General features: G+C 31.4%; 4 protein-coding genes across 4 annotated transcripts; 1 reads left to right on the top strand and 3 right to left on the bottom strand.

The window, feature by feature from the left end:
- Positions 1 to 1,120: 1,120 nt before the first annotated feature.
- On the bottom strand, positions 1,121 to 3,018 carry LOC114749265 (molybdopterin synthase catalytic subunit). Its single transcript, XM_028937762.1, has 2 exons — positions 2,818 to 3,018; positions 1,121 to 1,890 (listed from the first exon to the last, which is right to left on the bottom strand). The coding sequence occupies exon 2, from the start codon at positions 1,731 to 1,733 to the stop codon at positions 1,173 to 1,175; it is 561 nt and encodes a 186-aa protein (XP_028793595.1). The 5' UTR covers positions 1,734 to 1,890; positions 2,818 to 3,018; the 3' UTR covers positions 1,121 to 1,172.
- Positions 3,019 to 4,767: 1,749 nt separating this feature from the next.
- Positions 4,768 to 7,495, top strand: LOC114749266 (small nuclear ribonucleoprotein SmD3a-like). The gene is made up of 5 exons (XM_028937763.1): positions 4,768 to 4,995; positions 6,384 to 6,436; positions 6,553 to 6,619; positions 6,706 to 6,762; positions 6,937 to 7,495. The coding sequence occupies exons 1-5, from the start codon at positions 4,837 to 4,839 to the stop codon at positions 6,997 to 6,999; spliced, it is 399 nt and encodes a 132-aa protein (XP_028793596.1). The 5' UTR covers positions 4,768 to 4,836; the 3' UTR covers positions 7,000 to 7,495.
- Positions 7,496 to 8,312: 817 nt separating this feature from the next.
- Positions 8,313 to 13,460, bottom strand: LOC114749271 (probable LRR receptor-like serine/threonine-protein kinase At4g29180). Its single transcript, XM_028937768.1, has 3 exons — positions 13,376 to 13,460; positions 8,799 to 8,982; positions 8,313 to 8,631 (listed from the first exon to the last, which is right to left on the bottom strand). Exons 1-3 carry the CDS (start codon positions 13,458 to 13,460, stop codon positions 8,313 to 8,315), a joined length of 588 nt encoding a protein of 195 aa, XP_028793601.1.
- Positions 13,461 to 18,574: 5,114 nt separating this feature from the next.
- On the bottom strand, positions 18,575 to 22,895 carry LOC114749261 (putative leucine-rich repeat receptor-like serine/threonine-protein kinase At2g19230). The gene is made up of 9 exons (XM_028937760.1): positions 22,764 to 22,895; positions 22,502 to 22,640; positions 21,532 to 21,603; positions 20,536 to 20,681; positions 20,050 to 20,255; positions 19,810 to 19,936; positions 19,573 to 19,635; positions 19,286 to 19,475; positions 18,575 to 19,103 (listed from the first exon to the last, which is right to left on the bottom strand). Exons 1-9 carry the CDS (start codon positions 22,810 to 22,812, stop codon positions 18,713 to 18,715), a joined length of 1,383 nt encoding a protein of 460 aa, XP_028793593.1. The 5' UTR covers positions 22,813 to 22,895; the 3' UTR covers positions 18,575 to 18,712.
- Positions 22,896 to 24,036: the final 1,141 nt, after the last annotated feature.

The following is a 24,036-nucleotide window of genomic DNA, read 5'->3' on the forward strand; positions in this document are numbered from 1 at the left end:
AAAGCTTTAACAACTAACATATTAAGGTATGCAGCTGCGAAGCCCAACAGTAAAAGGAATTGTGAGAATAGTTAAGTTCTTAAAAATAATATATAAATTAAAATGGAAATGAAAGTAAAATGTTTTGCTCTGAGAATATTTTCAACTAAATAATCCTTTTACTAGACTTACTTATGTCATAGATCTTGACATCTTGTGATATAAGCACCTTGGAAAAAAGTGGTATAAAAATTGAATTCATTCTTCAAAATAAAATAAAGAAATAATCGTGTCTTGCAATAAAATATCCACAACAATTTTTTGTTGAGTTTTATATAATTATAAAATATTTATTTTGATATTCAAAATTCATTATTTATAAAATTATAATTTATAAAATTGTAAATTGTATAGCTTAGACGGTGGTTGAAATTAAATATAGACATTTTAAAAGTTTATACTGCTTCTCATCCTTAATATAAGAACTGGATAACTAGTTTGAATAGTTAAGTTAGTTATTTATAATAAATATGTCTTAATTTTTTAAATTATTTTTTTAAATCATATGCATTAGAACCACTTTTTGATTAGGAGTCCTCTTAATATATGCAATCAGTAATAATTTGAGTAAAAAATTATAAATTTGAGAGGCAAAATAAATTAAGGTCTTTTATTTAAAATAAAAGTAAACCCCTTCTCTAGCTCCTATATTTAGAAAGTAAGTAATGTATTGATTCCATCATTCTTAAAAATAAGTGTATTACTTATTTATTTAAACACAATTTTTCACCCGCAATATCATTTATTGATATGATTTTTTTAATTAAAAAAAATCTTTCCATTCCATTCATGAAATGACCGCAAGTATCACTCTTCTTTTGATTTTCTACTACTTTTATAACAATGCTCAAAAGTGAGATTATTACAATGTCAATCAATATCATGACCACTCCAAGCAACCCTTTTGCATACCGTTTCAAACTTCATTCAGCTGCAATAGCAATTCCGCAAGGAAATAACGGGTTGGTAAAAGAAAGTTGATTTTACCATAGCAATGTGGTCAGAAGGAACAAAGCATAGAATTACAATCATCCACTTGTATTATTTGAATATTCTTTTTTTTTTTTTGGAAAAAAATAGACAGAACGTCTCTCATACAACATGTCTTTGATTCCAGAGACTGACATTATTTTTCAGTTACCTTCATCCTTCACCTGAACCTTGGGCCTGCAACAGTGCTTCCTATTGTGTTCCTTCATTTCTGTCACTTTCCCACGAAAATCTTCATCTTTACGAAGATCAGACCTCCTCTCCAAGAACTCAGAATTCTCCTTCCAAACTTCACCATTAGAGTAAACCTCCTTCTTCCAAATAGGCACTGTTGCCTTTAGCTCATCTATGAGAAACCTACAAGCCTCCAGTGCATCATCTCTGTGGACGGCAGAAACTGCAATGAACACACTTGTTTCTCCCACAGGAACTGTGCCTAGACGATGAGCAACAGCAATGGAGTGCAGGTTCCAGGATGCTCTAGCAGAGGAACAAAGAGACTTTAGACATCGAATCGCCATTGGCACATATGCTTCATATCTCAACTCGATGACGGTTTTGCCTTCGAAGGTATCACGTGTTGTGCCTGAGAAAGTAGCTATAGCTCCAGCTTGAGGAGCACTGACATAATTCATATATTTAGCAACATCTATCGGATTAAGGTCTTCCAGAATTTCCACAAGGTTTTTATCTTCAGCGGCCATTTTTTTCTCTATGAACCTGCTGAGCTTATCTTGAGTTAACAAGGTGCTTGATAGCTTTTCTTCCCGTAAAGATCAGAGAAATTAGGTCTGGTGGTCCGTCCTTCAAATTGACTAGATCTTCTCATAGTTTCTCATAGTTGCAAAAGGCATGATGAAGCTAAAGAATTGACAAGTTATGACGTCAAAATCACATGACTTACTATAAAGCACTGATTAAAAAAAAAAAAAATGCAGAGTCAGGATACATCTTAAAGATTCTTAGGCCCTTTGGAAAAAAGAAGTTTTCAGGATTAATGGAAGTTCTAAAAAGTTGAAACTGCGAGGTCAAATTAGTAGTGTTGAAATATGTCATGATCGTCTCACCCCCTTTCTATCTCTAGTGAATTTTATGTTCTGCATCATCAAGAATTACACAATAGGCAGATCAAATCACCAATTCAAATAGCTCAATTAAAAAACTGTGTGACTAGAACCAGAAGAAAACCCAACTAACCTCAAACTGCAACACATTGAAATATCAATAATATTTATGGAACAATTTAGTAATCAATATTTAAGCGGGACAGAATATTTGTGAGGCCAATTCTCAACAGACATCCCCATAAGATAAACGTCTATAAGGCATTCAATCAAATTGATACAAGCTTGCAGCTTTTACTTACAACGTTAGAGATATACATGTAAAAATAAGCATCTATAAAACTCCCATGTCATCAAGAAGGTCCAATATGTCAAACACAGCAATTATAGGGCATTGATCATATCTTAGGCTCAAAAGCTCAGAATTAATTAACTAAAAACTCAAATGAGTACTTTCTAGCTTAACAATAATCAGCTTTCAGCAATTGATTTAATTCTCAAAGTTAGAAATAGAGGAAAATACTACAAGGGGTCCAGCTAAGGAAAGTGGGTCTGAACTCTGACCCCACGCCCAACGAGTGTATATTTGCTCATTTGAGTTTTCAACAGACGAACTCTAATTACAATATTATTCAGTTGCCGTCTGCTGTACAGTATCTCCGCAATTGTCAACAGAAAATCATGGAACAGAGAAGAAAGTAAAACAGAAAACCTGAGAACCTACCTCGAACGAAAACCATCACCATCATGAAGATAAAACAGCCAAACATCGCAGACCCAGAAATCGAAATTGTTAGATGCTGAACTCCAAAAGATGAGGCCGAGGCAATCCGAGAGAAAATGATGAAGGAACTAGAGTTTTCTAATTGCCACCTGCTCCCTTGTTTTTGCTTGAAATAGAGGAATGAGTGTGAGAATGGCTTTGACCCCACCAAGAGACAAGAAGAAAAGGGATGCGGACTGCGAATGGCACAAAACCGCAAAATCAAATCCAGATTCGTAGGGTGCTGTGGTCACAGCTCGGGAGACGGTAATCAATCTCGTCTATTGGTCCTTTTCATTTGGATGATTTTTTTTTAAACAATTTTTGTCAATAGCCCATCAATTTATTATTATCTCCGGTCCTTAATATAAGATCCCGTTTGACTTTTTGTTTGGTCCTAATTATAAGATCTCAATCCATTTTTTTCTTATATTTATGCATTTTTTCCAAGATAGTCCTTCTAATAATGATAGTTCTAGTCAATACACTTAATTAGCAAGGATATTTTAGGAATGACAACACTTATTTATTACAAATAACTAACTTAACTTACTTCCTTAATCTCCTCAAATAAGTCAACTGGGTTTTATAATTAGGACCGGAGGTAGTATTTCATAATATTTTCATTATATATTAATATTGGTTAAAATATGTATTTAATCCTTTCTTTTTATATGTAATATTTCAATTTAGTCTTTTAACTTTCAAAAATCTATTTTTATCCTTTAACACTATCACTCGGTTTAAATTGTGTGTTTTTTTTAATTATAGTTTAAAAATTGGACTTAACATATTGATATTTGAAAATGTTTTATCAATATTTAAAATTTCAATTCTGTCATTGTTTATTAATAAATTTAGGTTTAAAGGACTAAAAATATACTTTTTAAAGTTAAGTGATCAAATTAAAACCTTATATAAAATTGAAGGACTAAATGTATATTTTAACTTATTAATATTTTATTTATTTATGGATTAATGTATTTTTTAATTCAAATAATACCTTCTCAGAATTATATACAAATATTTATGTTAATTTTAATTAGATTATATTATCTAATTATAATTGAATCAATATAAATTGAATTACAATTACAAGTTAGACCACTAGTTTTTGAAACAACTATCTATATTAATTTAATAACTCCCTGAGTTTTCAGTGCCCTAATTATCACTGTAATTTTATTATTTATTTCTACACAATTATTTTCTTTTTTTAGTTTACCTATACGAAAACTTTGAGTTGACTTTGTGCTAAAGTGATGTTGATGTATTTATTTTATTTTTTATATAATAATCCAGTATAAATTTAAACATTGTGGGATTCAAACATAAATTTTCTTTTGTAATTTTTTATTCATACTACTTGAATTATTGGCTTTAGTTAAGATATATTGTGTTCTAACCAATCAGTCTAAATTATGATAGCCGAAATTGTTAGCCTCAACAGCAATAATAAAAATAATATCGGGTAACACTAAATTATTAGAAAAAACAAATATGTTAAATCAAATTTATGTAGATCTTAGAAGCCCGAACTAGAAAAAATTTTGTAGTGCAAACTAATCTATATTCTTTTTTATTAAATTTTTTTAATTAATACTATCTTAGGATCACTGTATACCTTTTTTTCTTTTTTGGCCCCAAAATTATGATATGGAAAACAACACTTGGTCCTATTATATATATTGCTATTTTAGCTGTAAAAAAATATATTGCTATTTAATTAAAATTTTAATTCCCAACTTAATTTTGCTCTGGATCTTGAACTGAAATTTTAGAATCTCTCCAGTCTCGTTAACAAGTCTCATATATAGTACTCAAAAGTAAAATTTGAAATATAAAAATCAGATTAAAAAAAATGAAAAATTCGAGATGAATAAACAAATAAATAAAATTCCTGTCTCGCGGCGAAGTCCAAAGGCGGGCTTTCTTTCTTCGATTGATTAGGGTTTTGCGCAGAGTTGTGAAAAGGAAGCCATGAGCAGGAGCTTGGGAATACCAGTGAAGCTACTTCACGAGGCCACTGGTCATGTGGTCACCGTAGAGCTGAAGAGCGGAGAGCTCTATAGAGGAGGTATGATCGAGTGCGAAGACAACTGGAATTGTCAGCTCGAGAACATTACCTACACCGCCAAGGTACTTTTCACTTGTATGTGTAGATTGTCGATTTTCTTCAAATTGCGCTGAGCTTGGATTTATGATTAGCAAATTTTAATCTTTGTTGCAATTGTAAATTTCATTGCAAATTTTCTGAACAATGAGATACCGTCTATGAAGAAACTCGTGTGGTGGACACACATGCACATTACCTTAGAAAGAGGGATTAGGAAGGAAAGATAGGAAGTAATTGAGAGATTACTAGTCTTTTGGTTCCTTCTAGAGGCTTGTGAGCAATCTTACTCTGTCTTTGCGAGCTTGGAAGCTGACTCAATGCATTTTGATGAGAGATATTCTCTGTACAAGATAATTCAAATTATGCGCTCTTGATCAAATCTCCTGCTGGTTTTAGATCAGACGAGTAACTTTTATTATTTTAAAGGCTAGATTTACTCCAGCTTAGGCTGTAAAACAAGGTTAAACTGAGAAGAACCAAGATTTAAACTTTATAAGATTGATCATGGACATGGTCATTTGTTGGGCATTTCCACTTTCCTTAACTGAGACATGGCCAGAAGCAAATTTCCAGTTGTTTGAAAGCTTGGCTATGAATTTTATTATTTTAAGTTGCACAAGTTAAATATGAGCATGTGGAGAATTCAGAAGGCAAGTGAAAAGGACATATTAGTTTCATTTAGTCAGGTATAAATGGAATGGAGCCGGTGAATCAAACAAATAAGCTATGAGTGTTATTGTTACTTACTACTAGAGTAGTCATGACATTATGTGTTTCTCTGCATAATTTGTTCAGATATAGGAAAAATATCACTGCATTCATACTACATGGTGAATATCTACACTAGAATCTATTTTATCCGATCACCAATACCTGCCATTTTATTTCAGAATTCAGACGTTATGCTTGTCAGTTTGTCTTGCACAATTTTTAGCTTGATGAACTTTATTTGTTCCTAATTTCAAATTTGTAATTAGCATTTAACATGAACCTCAGAGGACAGTGCTAGGACATGTATTAGTTCTTCCCCTGGCCTTCTGAAAAAATAGTAAAGCCAAATGGACACTAGGAGGCTTACATTGGTAAAGATAAGCATACCAAATATCTCCAGTACTGACATTATCTCTCAGACATGTATTGTTTTGGAACATGCCCAATGTCAACCTCAATTTTGTACCCTCACAGCCTTCCCAGTTTTGTTTATTTACCACTGATGTACTCATACCAGAAGTAACAGGGGCCTAAGAAAGTGCAATTATTCAATTTTAAAAGTTGTAGAGAGTTTTGTCTCAGCAATTTCAACTTTTAAGTATACAATTATTAATTTGATCTTTGCTAAAAAAAAATTATTTGATCTTAACGCACTCTGAACTTCATCTTTTTTTGCTGACCATGGTCATTCATTCCTCAGGATGGAAAAACATCCCAACTTGAACATGTATTTATTCGAGGCAGCAAAGTCAGGTATGAACTACCTTACTTAAGGATTGATTGAAGTTTTTTACTCCAGAGACGATTTTGTGATCTCTTTATGGCAATTATAAGTGCTCTGAAATGCTGTGACTTGGGCATTTTAACAGGTTTATGGTCATACCAGACATGCTGAAGAATGCTCCCATGTTTAAGCGATTGGATGCTAGAATTAAGGTAACTTCATGTCTTCCAATGATCAAGGACGCTTTTATTGTATATATGTTCTGAGTGTGATTTTTGCTTCTTGAAATCTCGTGAAGGGCAAGGGTGCATCACTTGGAGTTGGTAGGGGCAGAGCAGTTGCAATGCGAGCAAAGGTATTTATGCTCACATTCTTTGATTATATAAACCTAACTTTCCTTTTGGCCATATCCATGATATGTGTGTTTTAATTCCAACCTAGATACGTTTACCTATGCTTGAGTCATATGATTAATAGTTTGTGAATAATTTAGTTTGTTGTATATTTTATGTTGATGTTGCTTGTGCAGGCTCAAGCTGCTGGCCGTGGAGCTGCACCTGGTAGGGGGGTTGTACCACCGGTGCGGAGGTGATTAGCCTTGTAATTACCTTTTCATCTCTGCCCTTCATTTTCCCTCTGCATGCCGAATGTGGATAGCCGGACTGGAAACCTCCATTTTCCCTCACCATGTTGAGCGTTGGGAACGAAATCAAAGGAGGTGGTAATTGAAAAGAAAAAATAACACAGCTAATATCCTGTGTCCTTTCTACCCAAAAAAAAAATAAAAAAAATCCTGTGTCCCATTCCACTATCATGTGATTTTATTCCTTTTGATTAGTCATCCTCAACTGCTATTCGGTATTGATGTCTGATTTCTCGGTGCTAATAGAATTATATACTAGTTCAACTTTCATTTTGAGCCCCTAGTTATGTTAGGAGTTGGGTACGTTGTGGTGTGTTTGAACTGGTTTACAGTGACAAAATACTGGAGCAATGACAATTGCGTCATTTGTAAGGGAATTATAATTTAAGCGGTTAGTCTTCTTTTATTACAAACTAAGCCCAAAATGGATCAGCCCTTTGTTAAATGTGCGTATACTGTGATAGGTTAGTTTATACAAAAATCTATTGTATAAATGCCTCAACTCATAACAGTGATTTCATATCACAATATGGCCATATGAAGGAGATAGATAGTATTATATTATTCATTAAATTTAATGGTTTAAGGGATCTTCATTAAAGCCGTTTAAGAAGCGAAGTAGCCACTTTAAACCCCCCCCCCCCCCATTTTGGAAAAACTAAGGGGCGGAGTAGGCTGTAGAGTCTACTTTCTTATACTTTTCAATCAGAGCATCAATGTTTTTTTCAAAAAGTATGCACATATTTCATAATTGCATTTTATTGCATTTATGAGACTTCCATTGTGTTAAAGGCTTCAAAAATTCAAAATTAAGGGTACGTTATCCTTTGGACAGTCATTTAAAGTATAATGATCCTTGAAACATTCAAGCACATTCAAGCATGAAGTTTATTATAGTCTCGTATAGCAAAACATGAAGCTTTATAGTCTTGTTTAGCGGAAAACTCATGATGATTACCTAGCAGAGAGGATAGTGATTAATTCAGTGTTGCCAGTATATGTGAGAAAACTGAGTCTCAATTTATCCTTCGACCATAGTCACTTAAAGAGAAGAGATAATGTGGATATATATATATATATATATATATATATGTATGTATAATGATCCTTGAACAGTGCAAGCGTGAAGCTTATTATAGCAAAACGTGAAGCTTTGTAGTGTTGTTTAGAATAGTATCATGAATCATGATGACTGCCTAGCAGAGAGAACAGTGATTAATTCAGTGTTGCTACTATAATCACATGAATTTCTGGGCATAATGTCATTTATTCCCATCTCCAAAGCTACACATTCTTGTAGTTCTCGCGATATGTAACTTATGTCTGGCCTCTGGGGTGGTGGTGGTAACACATGAAATTGCTACTTCAACAGCTTTCCATGTTGAATTAGCACTGAATCCTGCAGCTAATCTTGGATCAACAATGCCTTCCATATCCCCACGTTCAATTTTAGGTTGAATACAATCAACAATGAAACTGATATCCTCAGGTCCTCTATTTATTGGATGGCGACCCGTTATGAGTTGAAGAAGAATCATTCCAAAACTATAAATATCACTTTTCTTGTTTAGTTTTCCAGATCTTTGAAATTTTCCAAAGATGACAATTAGTTATGTACATTTTTCTAGTGTATTTTAACAATATTACAGGTGAATGAATTGAAACTAAACAGTATTATGTTGTCTTTTGTAGTTCTTTAGAAAATGTGTTGAGATTTTATTTTATTTTGATATACACTAAACACTTACTCAGGATCAATATAACTGGGATTACCAGCTGGTTGAGTTGATAGATGGGTGTCTCTTTCATTGATAAATACTCTAGAGAGTCCAAAATCAGCAATCTTGGCTGTCATAGATTTACTTAATAGAATGTTGGATGGCTTTAAGTCTCGATGGATTATAGGAGTACCAGCAAGAAGGTATTCCAATCCTGGAACTCCATCGATGATTATACAAGAAAGGAATATACGATTAGACTAGTTCATAAAGAGACAAAGATAAATAGTATACTCACCTTAGTCTTAAATATTGAAGCTTACATGAGGTTAAATTTGATTCTAAATATAAGAATTCTTTTCACCTTATTTCTGAGATTTATAATTTTGTTTTTCAAATTATATTTTTTGATGGGCTTTACACAATTGATCAAATCATATTCTATCATATAAACACCTTTTCAACACAAAATATGTCATTGAAAGGATCCCAAGGACGCACCAAAACACGAAAGCTGCGATCTTTAAAAACAAAATAGATTCCTATTGGAAAAGTGCACGGCTCACACCAACTCGTCAATTTATTTCGGGATATTTCCTGGGAGGTACTAGGAAGGAATTGGAATGTAATTAATAATCTAATGCAAATGATTAAATAAAATATTTTCAGAAAATTAACACTTTTTTTTTCATAAATAATTAATTTAACTAACTTTTTAAATATTTATAAATTAATTAGTTATCTCGCTCTATGCTAAAGACAAAAGGTTGTAGTTTTGTTGCCTTTTGCTGTGTCAATTGCAATTTGAAGCATCTCATTCCACTTCAAAACATTTGAATTTTTCTCTACCAAAAAAAAAAAAAACTTGCTTACCAATCATATATGTAATCGTATACAAATGAAAAACACAATAAAACTACATCACCAGGTGATACTAAAAAGTTGGGCAAGGTCCCCATTATCCACATATTCATAAATCAATGCCATTATGTTGTTTTCATGGCAATACCCAACAAGTGAAACCAAGTTTCTATGGTGAATAACCGTCAAGAGCTGAGCCTACAAGTCGAGTTAATTATATTAGCTCCATCATATATAAGTGATAATTTGCTTATATTTAGAAAGTAGCTTTTAAATATCATAGATGCATCTTTTTCATGCCTAACCTCTGATGGAAACTCCTTGTATCCTTGCTTTGATGATTCTGAAAGTAATTTTACTGCGACTTGAGAATTATCTTCTAAAGTGCCAAGGTAAACTTTCCTGAATCCTCCTTCTCCAATAAGAGTTTTGAAATTGCTGATGATCTGAAGAACTTGTGAGTAAGAGAATTCTCGATTCTTTGGTTTTGGAATTGAAACCCATATGTAAAAATAAATTGAGAGTGTTATGTTCCCAATGAATCGACAAATAGATAAATAAATAAATACCATGTCTGTTCTTTCTTAGTCTCCAAATCATCACAGAAAGAATGCTGAGACTGTGATTGATGTAATAACAAGAGGAATAATAACACACTTGCGTTGGTTGTCGTCGCATGAATCTAACTGACACAGGCCTGGGTTGTTGGCTACGCTGGCAAAATTGGAAGAGGAAGTATTAGTTGAGCACGTGAGGTTCGATTTTACAGATATAGTCAAGGACAAAATATATTATTCATAAACAAAGAATTAAAGATACCCACTTGCTTATACTTTCTCCGGTCCTAAATATAAGACCCATTTTGTAGTGTAAATTTACACTAATTTATATCACAAAATAGGTTTTATATTTAGGATCAGAGGAGTACTTAGTGATTTATTATAGTTAATGATTTAGACTTAACACTTATTAGCAGTGATAAGTAGTATGTCCTAACAACTGGTGGGAAATGGCCAATATAAAAGTTCTTGGAATTAAGACTTCCCTTTACACACATACACACAAGACTTCAAGACTTTCTACATAAGCCATACAAGGGGACAAGAAGTTTATCCAATTTGGTCTCAAACAAGAATATTAAACTAGAATCTGATTTTGACATTGAATACAAGTAAACCTGAACATCAAATTAGCGTTTTCCTTCAAACCCCTGGGAATTGAACCTGTGAGCTTGTTTCCATTCATATTACTGCAAGATAGTAAAAAGAAAATAAATGTAATTTTGAGATACACGTGTTCACATTCTGGTAATTCTCCGATCAATTAAGGTCTTACATGAATTTTAAATTAGGAAGAGCTGCAAGAAATTCTGGTAGTTCTCCTATTAATTCATTGTTGGACAAATCCCTGTGAACAAGAGGTAAGTATTGTTCATTATATCAAACTATATATATGCTTAATAATAGTATTTGAATGTTGGGAGACTTCTTGTATTACAATTTACAAGTACTCCAAAACAATAATTAAGCGAAACAATAATTCATCGTCCTTGGACCTGCATTTTAATTTCCAAAACAATAATTAAGCGAAAGCATCACCAAAAAAGGCAAATTATTAATAATAATCTCAAGAAATTATTAACAATGTGACCTATTATTTAAACTTTTCACAATTCTGTATATGCCTAGCTAATTTTTTTTTTCTTAGCGTAGTCTATTTAATTAAACCTCTTTTATATTTCACTTAATTTAATTATACAAGATTTTTGTAATGCCCTAGATGTCAACTCTATACCTATTCATAGTAGATATGCTGTAAGCCTTGCCTAAGGCTCCATATGTTGTCAATTCTATGTATCTGAAATTTTTACCATGGAGAAATATAACAACAACAATAACAAACCTTATCTCACTAGATGGAGTTGACTAATGAAATGAATTGCATGATACTTTTTATAAAAAAATAATAATAAGAAGTGAAAATTGTTGAAAAAGTTGGCGCAGAGTAGAAAGTCTACCTGACAAATTTGGTCCTAGAAGAAGTGCCACAATATCTTCTTGTGTGTAGAGATAAAGGAAATGGAGAGGAATAGAGAGAATTTCTCAATGGCCTTAGTTCCAATGTGTTAATAAAAGGTTTGCCTTCTCCTATATCAACCAGACACACTTGAACCATGCCATTGGTAACCTCTTGGATTATTATTTCATTATATCCAAAAGTTTTTTTTCTCATTCAATTCAATTGTCGTCCAATAGTTGACCCCTAACTAGAGGTCAAACTTTGGGAAATTCTTTTTGTAGTCATAATTCTGATATGCAAATGAAGCTCTGATCAAATGCTTCTGCTTTTGTTTTATTGGTCTCAAAGTGTAACAGTTCCTTTGCCCCACTGGAAAACTTCTGAATGTGCTTAGCTGACGCCCCATATATGGAAGCGTATTGATGAATTTAAAGATGGGTGGTATTTCATGATTGGATCCACTTTCTATAAAGCCTTCATCTGTTTGGTACCAAATCCCAGTCAATGCATCAACATAATCTCTGCTTGCTCCACAGTCTATGCTTATGAAACCCGCACAGTTTTGATCCATATATACTATAGATGAAAAACAAATTTAAGGTTTATATAAAGTGAACACCATAATTTCTTAAATTTTTTTAATACACAGGAGCTAAAGACAGGAAACTTAAAAATTAAAAAAAAAAAAAAGCTGGGTGATCACATTTGTATTCAACGGTGTCTGCTACTCTCATGATGACGCTGTTAAATACAGACGTGGTGGCTTTTGTTTTTTGTTTAAGTTTCCTGTTCTTGCTTTTTTAGTTCCTGTGTATGAAAAAAACAAATTTATTCAGAAATTATGATGTTCACTATTGAGAATATTATAAATATAAGTAACAAATGACTTCAAAAAAAAAAAAATACTATTCTCGATTTTTAATATAAGAACTAGTTTGATATTTATTTTAGTTCTAAATATAAGACCTTAATCAATTTTATTTCTTATATTTATCTATTTTTCCCAATATAGTCCTTGTATAGTTGCAAATGTTAAATGTTTTATCAAATGGTTCTAGCTAATACACATGATTAGTAAGGGCTTTTTAGGAAAGACAACACTTATTTATTATAAATAATTAACTTAACTAATTTTTATAATCTACTCAAATTAGTCAACTAGCTCTAATATTAAGGATTGGAAGTGATATATAAGCAATGAAGATTGGTTTAGATGACCAGCTGGCTTGTGGAATATTTTGAAGTAACTCATATAAATAATTAGTTAGAGCATTAGAGGCAGTATTTTATACCTTCTCTATTACCCAGTACACGCAACAAAATGGAAGAAAGTTTTGTTGCCAAATATATATAAGCAATATTACAATTTTTTTTGCCAACAGCAATATTACACATTTTAAAGAATATTTAATAGTATATATGTTTACTAAAATGCCTCTCATAATTATCCATTTGACTCTACATTAACCCACCTACTTTATAGTTCTGACTAATCACAAACTTTAAATTGTATCTCGGGGCATTGTAGTCCAATTGACACCAAATATTTTATTTTTTAAGGTTTTGTTACGCGTAAGGTTGTGATTTGTGAATTCAAACCCTCAGTGAAAAAAAACAATAATAAGTACGTGAGTTATACGGCAAAAAAATTCACGTGTGTTGCGGCAAAAAATTTCCTCAGAGAAAAGAACTAGAGGGAGATTAATGAATGGTGGCCAAGTGCTTACCTCTACTATTAGCAGCATCTGCAAGAATAGCGAAGAAGGAAACCAGAAGAAGCAAAGCAAGAATCCAAGAGATCATTCTCTTCATGTCTTCAAGTTTCGAGGAAGAGGAAAACAGAAATGAACTGGCAAAGCTTAAGTGATTGGCACCTCTTTTATTAGCAGAAAATTAGTGGTGTGAGTTTACTGAATATTATAGTATACATAAAAAAAAATTCTACAAAATAAGCCGTCCAGCAGGCATATATGGTATGACTAAGAATTATCTTTTATATATGTGTTTGTGTGCCTATATATATTTAGAAAAATGAGCACGAGGCCAATGGGATGAATTTAAAAGGGATAGTGGAATAGTATCAACATCAATAAAATAGAATAACATACAACCTCCCTTAAAACATTCTCTCTATCTTAGAAACATATATATAAACTTCCCTTCTTAAAATTAACTTATATGTTACACAAACATTCATTATATATTTGACATTATTCTGTATGTTTTTATCCATCCAAATGTTAATTAGCCGATAAGTTTGACACTTAAATTTATATTTAAAAATTTGTATTTTTCAATAAAAATAACTTTTTCCTACCATCAAAAAATAATTCTAAAACATATTTTTAAACTTTCTAATATCTTATAAAATTTATTAAAATTTATTAATTTTTATAATACTATGAAATTTTATAATGTTCCTTTTTTTCATCACATTTTTAAAACTTATTTATTTGCGTAATAGCTAATTAAAAACATATTTCAAATGCCTATTTTGAAAAGTGAACTTAAAGACGTTAGTATTTAGAAATGTTTTGGCAACATTTCAAATTTCAGTGTCATCATTTTTTGTATGTGTTAATGGTAGCAAGTTAAAGGACTAAAAAAAAAAACTCTATAAATTAAAAGAGTAAAATGAATTTTGTGGGAAATTAAAATAACTATATGTACATTTTTATTTTTAACATAAATTTTATACTTCGAATAGCTGTTGATAGATATTGACAGTGATGGCACCGTTGTCCTATGAGATAAGGATTTACATTGGGTGTTCGTCAGTTTTAATGAGTACCTAATGCTCATTAGATTTAGACTGTCTGGATCTGATCTGGACAGTGCAGATTTTTAAAAAAAAAAATAATTATTTTAATAGGTATAAAATAAAAAAATAATCTCTTAACTATTTTTTTAAAAAAATATAATTTTTTCTATTTTAAAATAATTATTTAACAATATTAAATCTGGACCGTTCAGATTAGATCTAAATCTGGACCGATTGTAATTTATGCTTATCACTCGAGACCTACAGTAAGTTATCTCACGGATTTACATTGGATGCTCATCAGTTTTAATGAGCACCCAATGCTCATCAGATCTGGACCGCCCAGATCTGATTTGGACGGTCCAGATTTATTTTTATTTTTATTTTTATTTTTATTTTTTAAAAATAATTATTTTAATAGGTATAGGATAAAAAATAAAAATAATCTCTTAACTATCATTTTTTAAAAATATAATTTTTCTATTTTAAAATAATTATTTAATAATATTAAATCTTGACCGTACAGATTGGATCTAGACGGTTTCAAGTCAATAATATTAAATCACTTGATGAGCACGGAAGCGGGACCCCAATTACAATAGAGCTCCAAGTCTTTGTTAAATGATATGCGTCGAAATTTGAATAATTCGTAAATTATAGTAATTTACTATCTAGTCAAACGTACCTCTTCAATCCACAGGCAAGTTAAGCATAAATTTCAAGTCAATTATTATATATTATCAAAATTTATTGTAAAACAGTTTAAAAAGTTGATAACACCTCTAATCCTTGATATAAAACTTAATTAATTAATTTGGATAGATTAAGAAGCTAAATAAGTTATTCAATTATAGTATATGTTAATACTTATGTGTATAGTTATTAGATTTTACTCCTCTGGTTCTTAATCTAAGATCTAATTAACTAATTTAAGTAGTTTAACGATGTTAGTTAAATTAGTTAATATGATACTCCTTCCGCTCTTTTTTATAAGCAACCTTAGACTCCATTACACAGATCAAACAATCAGTTAAAGATAATACTCCTCTGATCCTATTTATAGGGCAAAGAAAAAAGATTTTTTTATCATATTTATAAGACACTAAAGAAAATTTTTTGTATAGATGTACAACTTTATCTCTCATTTATTTTTGTGTTAACTTTGTTTATATGAGGTATAATATATATTAAATAAGGATAAAGTTGAAAAGTTGTTAAATTTTAAATGAGAGTTAATAACGTTTAAGATTTTTTTTTATTTGTGTGAAACATGTTGAAAGTGACTTATAAATAGGACCAGAAGAGTAAATGGGTAAAAATTAGAATTCTTTAAAATACCCTTATTTAATGGGAGGGGAGAGAATAAAAAATTATTATAATAAAGAGAATTATGAAAGAGAGAGAATATGTGATGCAGAGAGATGATGATTTGAAAAATAAGATAATAAATATATTAGGTATTAAATTAATGAGGTAAAACAGGAAATTTGCTAACAAAACTTAAGACAACTTGCAATTGTTGCTTAGATTTAGGGACAAAAGATGGAAGGTAATTGTTGCTTATAAAAAGGGATGGAGGGAGTACACTACCTTTAATCCTTAATATAAGAGATGGTTAACTAATTTGAATATATTAAGAAAATTAGTTTAATTAGTTATTTGTGATAAATATGCGTTGTCTTTCCTAAAATGCCCTTCCTAATCAAGTGTCATTTGATAAAATATTTAACATGTACAACTATTACAAGGACTATTTTGAAAAAAATGAATAAATATAATAGAAAAAGTGGATTGAGGTCTTATTTTAGGATCAAATTGAAATTCAAACTAACTCTTATATTAAGGATTAGAAGTAGTAACTTTTTTTTCTAAAATATCCTAATTATCTTAATTTTCTCTTTCCATCTCTTACTTGATTATTTTTTGAGGAATATCAATAAGGTTAATTTGAAAAAAATGATACACATAGATCTTATATATATAACCAACATACTGACATTCAAAATTAGTTCCTACATTTAGGACCAAAGGAGTATATTAGTTTGTTAGTTAGTCAAATAAGTTCAAAAAAAAAATAAATATAAATGTTTTAAAGTAATTTATTTAGCTTCTTTTTCTCAATTTGTTTTGATTGAACTCAGGGTATCTATCACCGATAATAGTGACTAATTCTCTTGCACAGTAGACTTCCTAAAGTGGCTTTAGTACTGGCTTTGAGACCCTTTTCATACTTATTTATTTTTTAAAAAGATTTTTTTTAAAATTTTTTTCAAATTAATCAAGAAAGTCTTATATTCAGTTTGGAAGCTGTAGTAGATATAATGTTGATTGCGGAACTTTACTGTCGTTATCCCTATCATTTTGTTTTGATGCAAGGAAAAAAAAAAAAACTCCCTGGTTCATATAGGAAGTCCCTTCTGCATATAATATATTATGCATTTATTGTTTTTAATTTAAGTCGTTTAGCATTACAGTTTTAGATTTATAATGTATTGCTAGACCATAGTACCTATACGCTTGAAAATATATGGTTATTGATAATACTATAAGCTTGAAGAAGTTCTGGATTGGGGCGCATGACTGTCAATCATGATTTATCTCGATTTTAATCTTTGACCATCAGATCGATTTTGACTGTTCAAATCGAACAATGAGAGAAATTATTATCCAATAAAACTCTGTTTTATTTAATCAAGTTGTGAATGATATTGACTGACGACAAATGTTCATCTAACGATCAAAAATTAAAATTGAGATAAAATGTGCCATATTCCTAATTTTGAGTCTAGAATTAGTTTAAAAATAAAATTGTTTTAGCAGAAGTTTGTAAGTGCCCTAAAATGATAGAATAATTTTTAGGGACTAAGTCAAAAAGTAAAAGCTTTTATAAAACTAAAGTATAAATATTTTTAGGAACGTTAAGGAAGCCTCAAGAACTAAAATGAAAGAGAAATGAGATTTAAATATAAAGAAAGAAGAAAGAAGGAAAAATCATAAAAGAAGATTGTTTAAATTGAAATATTGTATATAAGGACCCATTTATGAAAATCACTGTCATTTGCTTATCAATTATTGTTAAAACCCATAATAATGTTATAATGGATTCTTATTTATAATTTTCTATTTTTAAGGTCTTTTTTCACGATTTTCTCAAAAAATAAATATTCAAATTAAAAAGGCAAAAATGTCGGATGTGTCAAAACAGCAAAAACAAATTAGGAGAATCCGAAGTGGCGTGTTATTTTACTCTTTAATAATATGTAATATTATTGTTATCAAAAAAAATTATAATACTCCTCCGATCCTAAATATAAGAATCTTATACACACTAGTATAAAGATCTTATATTTAAAACCGGAAGAGTAATACTATTATTTATAATTACTTACAAAGAGTCAAATCATAACACACATGAAAAATATCAAGTCACAAATGCTTGGAGATGCTATAATCCAAACACTTCTGTACTTGCATTGATAATATTGTATTCAATGAGTTGACCTACATTTGTTAACAAGTCCTTGCTCATATCGATGAGCTGTCTCATCACATAACAAATCAATAATCAATATCAATAATACCACCAATATCAATACCAATCGACCAGCCATACAATGTAAAAGATTCAAAGATATTTTTGTCTCTAAGCTACCTTGAGAGGAGCTGGTATTTTAAACTTTTTATTGGAGCAATTTCGCCCTTCGAGTGTCAAAATTATTACAGCCTCATTTTTTGACTACCGGATTAAGCTGTTGACCATTATTATTAACCTTAGAATGTCTTTAGGTATTTTTACCCTAAAGTATTCATGAAAAAAGTGATTAGCACCCTAAAATTTAATAATAATATGAACCAATTGGAAGCACCCTAAAGTATATGTTATGCCTGATTCTCACACAATACCGTCTTGTGTAAGAATTGATCGATTTTGATTCTTGGATGACTTCGAAAAGTTCACAAGCATATTGATGATATATAGGAGGGTAGCATAAGAATCAACTGATGTTCTGACCGTGAAATGAACTATTTTGGTCATCTCATTGGAAATTTTTTAATAAGTTAATTAATTAATTATATAAACTACTCTATTTCCTTCCATATACAGCTAGCCATATCGTGATAGGAAACCGCTAACTACTAAACGCTTGTAGATTGGGGCCTTTGTTTATTATATACAAACCAACCTATATGTACTGACTACATACAATTAAACAATCTGATATCATTTAAAGAGGAGAGATGGATAATGATCCTTAAATGCATACAATTATAGTGTTGTTTAGAAGAGAGATATATATAGTGACTACCTAGCAGAGACGAGAGTGATTAATTCACTGTTCACAGCAGAATCATGCAAACTACTATTTGTGAGAGTATTATCCAAAGCCAAACTTTCCTGTAGTTCTTGCAACATGAAACTTATATCCGGCCTTTGGGTAGGTTTTGGTAGGACACATGACATTGCTACTTCAATAGCTCTCCACGTTGAACTAACATGGAACGCTCCTTCAAGTCTTGGATCCACAATGCCTTCAATATCCCCACATTCAATTTTAGGCTTAATCCAATCAATAATGAAACTGACATCTTCAATTTCTCTTTTTACTGGAGGCCGACATGTTATGAGTTGAAGAAGAATCATCCCAAAACTATAGATATCACTTTTCTTACTTAGTTGTCCAGATCTTTGAAATCTGCAAAGGAGAAGAATAAATTAGAAGATTGAATAGAATTTTTTTTTTTGGGGTTGGTATAATAGATTAGTTTCAACATATTATAGGTGAATGAATTGAGACTAAATATTATATGCTGTTTTCTAAAGTTCTTTAGCCGATAGTCTTGGAACTTTTTTGATTGATATGTCAAAAGCACTTACTCCGGATCAATATAACCAAGAGTACCAGCTGGTTGAGTGGATAGATGAGAATCTTCTTCGTTTGTAAACGCTTTGGACAGTCCAAAATCAGCAATCTTAGCTATCATGGATTTATTCAATAAAATGTTGGATGGTTTCAAGTCTCTATGGATTATAGGAGTCTTACAACCAGTATGAAGATATTCCAATCCTGCAACTCGACCATATATTATATAAGAAAGAGGAACGTATAGTAAAGTTTAATTATAAGGAGAGACAGATTAATGATGTAGTAGTTTTCTTGTCACCTTTTGCTGTGTCAATTGCTACTTGAAGTCTCTCATTCCACTTCAAAACATTTGAGTTTCTCTCTACAAAACATAAAATTGTTTTTCTAACAAGACGTTTAATATTTAAAAAAAAAAAAACATGCGTGCGCACTATACAATTATTCCAAGCATTTGATCGACCACATTTAAGTGCAGAAAATTAAAATTAAAGAGTAGTTTGAATAAAAGCACAAAATTATGCACTATCTGACAAACCTGATAACAGTTGGCCAAGGTCTCCATTATTCGCATATTCATAAATCAATGCCTTCATGTTATTTTCATGACAATAACCAACAAGTGAAACCAAGTTTCTGTGATGAATAACCGTCAAGAGCTGAGCCTAGAAGTGAAGAAAGTTCCATCATATATAATTGATAATAGGAAGATCTTGCACCCAATTTTCATAATTATAAAAGCTTTAAAGATCATGATGCATCCTTTTTCATATCTAACCTCTGATTGAAACTCCTTGTATCCTTGCTTTGATGATTCTGAAAGTAATTTTACTGCAACTTGAGAATTATCTTCCAAAGTGCCAAGGTAAACTTTCCCGAATCCTCCTTCTCCAATAAGAGTTTTGAAATTGTCGGTGATATGAAGAACTTGTGAGTAAGAAAATTCTCGATTCTTTTGTTTCAGAATTTCCACGCTTCGGGGTTCTGCAGACAAATCTGCATGGTTATATTAAATGTTTGGAGACATCAAAAGGAAGCAAAAATAACTTCAGCCAAGAGGCTAGCTTGTTATAAGGTCAAGAAATCAGCGGCATGAGAGTACCATATTATGTTTGAAAGTTTGTAACTGTAGGACAGAAGAAACACGATTGAAAAGTTTCCAAGTTATGGGAAAAGCATGCTAGATTTGTAATAAATGAGAAAGCATCAATGTTAGTTATATTCCCAATGAAACGACAGCATATATACAAACTGGGAGGGATACCTTGTCTTTTCTTTCTGAGTCTCCAAATCATCAAAGAAGCAATGGTAATTAGAACAAAAACTGTAACTGATGCAACAAGAGGGATTACAAACTTTTGGTTGTTGTCGCATGAATCTGTCTGACAGAGGCCAGGATTATTGGCTGCACTGGTAAGATGGGAAGGGGAAATTTAAGTCGAGCAAATGAAATTCGAAGTAACATGTGTCGCACAGTTCACAGTTCGTTTTCGTGTGTGCGAGCCTGTGTGTATAGCTAAATTCGGGGGATTCATATATATACTTGAAGGGGACAAAAGTACATCTGTAGTCTTTTAACTTCATATATGCAGGTTTTCATTTTGGTTTCTGCAGTTTATAATGTACCTTTTCAGTTATCTAGTTCTTACACCATTAAAGAAATGCTAACATTGAAATTTTGAATGTAGACAAAACGTTAATGTAAACATATATTAAGTTTAATTTTTAAAAATAATAATGATTGCCAAAAAATCATCATTTAAAACGAATAGTGTTAGGATTTAAGGCTGATCAAAAAGATAATTTATAAAATTTAGAGACTAAATTAAATCTTGTATAAAATTAAAAGATCAAATATACATTTTTACCTTCTTGAGGATGTGTATGAACAATATATATGTGTGTGTTATAGAATAAGGAGAAGTTCATGTAGCCGAAGTGTGCCTGTGTGTATAAACTTAGCGGCTTATTATGGTCACTGATTATCTTGACGTAATCCTAATTAAGGGTGTCAGTTTTAATGTCCTAGAAAGACTTACCTCCATGTAAAATAAAAGATAAATTTTTATATGGCTCCAAACTTCTAGATTATTGATCATTTATAAGAAAGTAAAAATTTTATCGATCTTGTTCACTTTAATTTCGTCTTCCTTTCACCAAAGTATCGATCAGAGAATAAATGACAATCAGGATCAAAGTTTTATCAAATCTGATCTTAAACAAAAAATAAAGTAGAATCTGATATTGAAGACAAGCAAACCTGAGCTTTAAATTAGGATTTTCCCTTAAATCCTTGGGAACTGGACCTGTGAGCTTGTTTCCAGTGACATTACTGCAAAAAGAAAATAGATGGAATTTTTAGATACATGACCTCCCAATCCAAGTACTGAAGCTGCAAGGCAATATATTCAGGTTCTCACAGGAATTTCAAATTAGGAAGAGTTGCGAGAAATTCTGGTAGTTCTCCTGACAATTCATTATTTGATAAATCCCTATGAAAAAGAGGAGTTAGAATTGTTCATAATATCTAACGATGAGCTAAATAATAGAATGTCCAGAGCTTATTTTAGGTGACAACTTACAAGGACTCCAATTTTTCTAAACGGGTGAACGTTTGAGCTATTGGTCCTGTGAGTTTGCTTGAGTTCAAGTTCCTACAATTTGTTATGCCAAATTTTGACATGTTACGAATATAATTAGAATCCCCACACTATATAACAAATCATAAATAAGAGCAAGGTATTATTCTTTAGGAAAAATTAACTCGTCAGTCTTTATAATTGTCATATGTTTAATCAAGTCCTTCAAGGTTTTTTTTATTGTGTCCTTACATTTTCCTCAATTACAGGTATGAGTCCCCATACTAATAATATATTAATTTAAGCTAATGTGAATTATAACCGTCTCCTTACATCTATATAATCTGTAATTTGGTTGATTTTAAATTTATTAGATACATGTGGCAAAATTAATCTAGTTGGACACTGAGTGAGAATCACGTCGTTGGCTACTAATATTATTTCTCTTACAAATTAACAAATTTTGAGCATAAGAATCAATACTTATAATTGATAAAACTATAAATAAGGACTCAGTAAAAAGAAAAAGAAACTATAAAAACGTAATTAAAAATGAGATAAGATTATATAGACTTGCCTATCAATTAGTTTTCCCTATTCTTTATTGTTCTTAACTGCGTCAAATATAACAAGTCATAAATAGTTGCTTACAATGAAATAATTCTTGTCTCGTCGTTTGCACGGCTGCAATTCACACCATCCCATGCAAAGTCAGTCGGCACGCATGGGTCCCCTTGCCAATTTACTTTGGAGATCCTGTAAGTACGCTTGATGTCCATGATGGCATTAACTACGTAATTTCCAATAACAAATATAAAAGGTATTGATGTTAATATGAACATTGCAAAATCAAACATAATGAAAATTAATGCAAAGGAAGACGCAGAAACTGAGAATAATATATAAGCAATACCGTCTTGTGAATTTGTAGGAGAATTTGGCTGTGGGAAGACTCTGAACATCTCAAAGGCATTAAGTATAGGAGAAGCATAAGAATCAGATGTTCCTCTGATTGTGAAGCTAATACTACTTGTAGTGATCTTGTTGGAAATTAGGGTGACAGGTTTCAAGTACTCAAGAGTCAGTTCTTGAGAAAGGGAATTTTCGTCACCATTAAAAGTGACATTGATAATCCTGTTTTGGCCAGAAGGAAGCTTTTGAATTTCAGCGAAATGAAGAAACAAATAAAATTGGTAAGGCCTACCAAAGTTCCAATTGTCAGTTAAGAGATTGGAATTATTATGGGGTTGGCATGCTGTGACTAATACTTCTGATGGAAGCTCATAAGTGGAGTTTTCTACTTGTGCGCTTGCTTTCAAGACATCCCAATCAGAATTGTCATATATGCTCCACATGCGGTCATATGGATCGTCCTTATACCTGCATTTTCAAAAACAATTAAACGAAAGTGTGCATGATAAAATCATCTACAACAAGTAGCATTATTTACAAATGATAAATATTGCGACTTATTTTTTGAATTCCATGTAATACATTAAAAAATTGTGCCTATTTATCAAATTATGCACATCTCAGTTGATATAAAATACAAAATTTATAGCGAGTGATACTACACTCAAGTTATTGAAACTCCAGCTTATTACGTTTTTCAAAATACGTTAAAAAAAAATGTCTAACTTTATTAATGTCCTTTTGAACCTAACTTTAGACATACATTAAAAGAAGTGGGGTAAATGTCACCGGGAAAGAAGGAAAAAAAAAGTGGGGTAAAAGTTGGTGCAAAACTGCAGGAAGAGTACCTGGCAAAATTAATACGCTGGCCACAATCTCTTCTTGTGTAAGGAAACAAGGGAAATGGAGCAGAATAGAGAGATCTGTTCAGTGGTCTTAATTCCAAAGCGTTAATGAAAGGTGTGCCTTGTCCAATGTCTACCAAACACACTTGTACCATGTCGTTGGTGACATGTGGGATTATTACTTCCACATATCTAAAATAATTTATGCCCGCCAATTGAATTGTGGTCCGAAAATTGACTCCCGTGTAGAGATTAAACTTTGGAACTTGGTTCTTGTAGTCATAATTCTGATATGCAAATGTAGCTCTGATCAAATACGCTTGTTTCTGATGGATCTCTTGTTTTAGCCTCAGAGTGTAACAGTTTCGTTCTCCTTCCGGAAAACTTCTCAACGTGTATAGCCGTCTTTTTATGTACGGAAGAGGATCG

This window comes from Neltuma alba, unplaced genomic scaffold, assembly GCF_004799145.2.
Source record: "Neltuma alba isolate B1F8T4 unplaced genomic scaffold, ASM479914v2 tig00006004_pilon, whole genome shotgun sequence".
In the NCBI taxonomy this organism is placed as follows: domain Eukaryota; kingdom Viridiplantae; phylum Streptophyta; class Magnoliopsida; order Fabales; family Fabaceae; genus Neltuma; species Neltuma alba.

Excerpts from the sequence above, each read along its gene's own strand:
- LOC114749261 (XM_028937760.1), bottom strand. The coding sequence starts at position 22,812 with ATGTTCAGAGTCTTCCCACAGCCAAATTCTCCTACAAATTCACAAGAC. Across the intron at positions 20,256-20,535 it reads ACTCAGAAAGAAAAGACAAG|AACCCCGAAGCGTGGAAATT; the intron begins GTATCCCTCCCA and ends ATTTGTCTGCAG. Across the intron at positions 19,937-20,049 it reads ACAAGGAGTTTCAATCAGAG|GCTCAGCTCTTGACGGTTAT; the intron begins GTTAGATATGAA and ends CTTCACTTCTAG.
- LOC114749266 (XM_028937763.1), top strand. The coding sequence starts at position 4,837 with ATGAGCAGGAGCTTGGGAATACCAGTGAAGCTACTTCACGAGGCCACT. Across the intron at positions 4,996-6,383 it reads ACATTACCTACACCGCCAAG|GATGGAAAAACATCCCAACT; the intron begins GTACTTTTCACT and ends TTCATTCCTCAG. Across the intron at positions 6,763-6,936 it reads CAGTTGCAATGCGAGCAAAG|GCTCAAGCTGCTGGCCGTGG; the intron begins GTATTTATGCTC and ends TTGCTTGTGCAG.
- LOC114749265 (XM_028937762.1), bottom strand. The coding sequence starts at position 1,733 with ATGGCCGCTGAAGATAAAAACCTTGTGGAAATTCTGGAAGACCTTAAT.
- LOC114749271 (XM_028937768.1), bottom strand. The coding sequence starts at position 13,460 with ATGAAGAGAATGATCTCTTGGATTCTTGCTTTGCTTCTTCTGGTTTCC. Across the intron at positions 8,983-13,375 it reads AGATGCTGCTAATAGTAGAG|GATTGGAATACCTTCTTGCT; the intron begins GTAAGCACTTGG and ends ATGGAGTTCCAG. Across the intron at positions 8,632-8,798 it reads CCCAGTTATATTGATCCTGA|ATCTGGAAAACTAAACAAGA; the intron begins GTAAGTGTTTAG and ends AAAATTTCAAAG.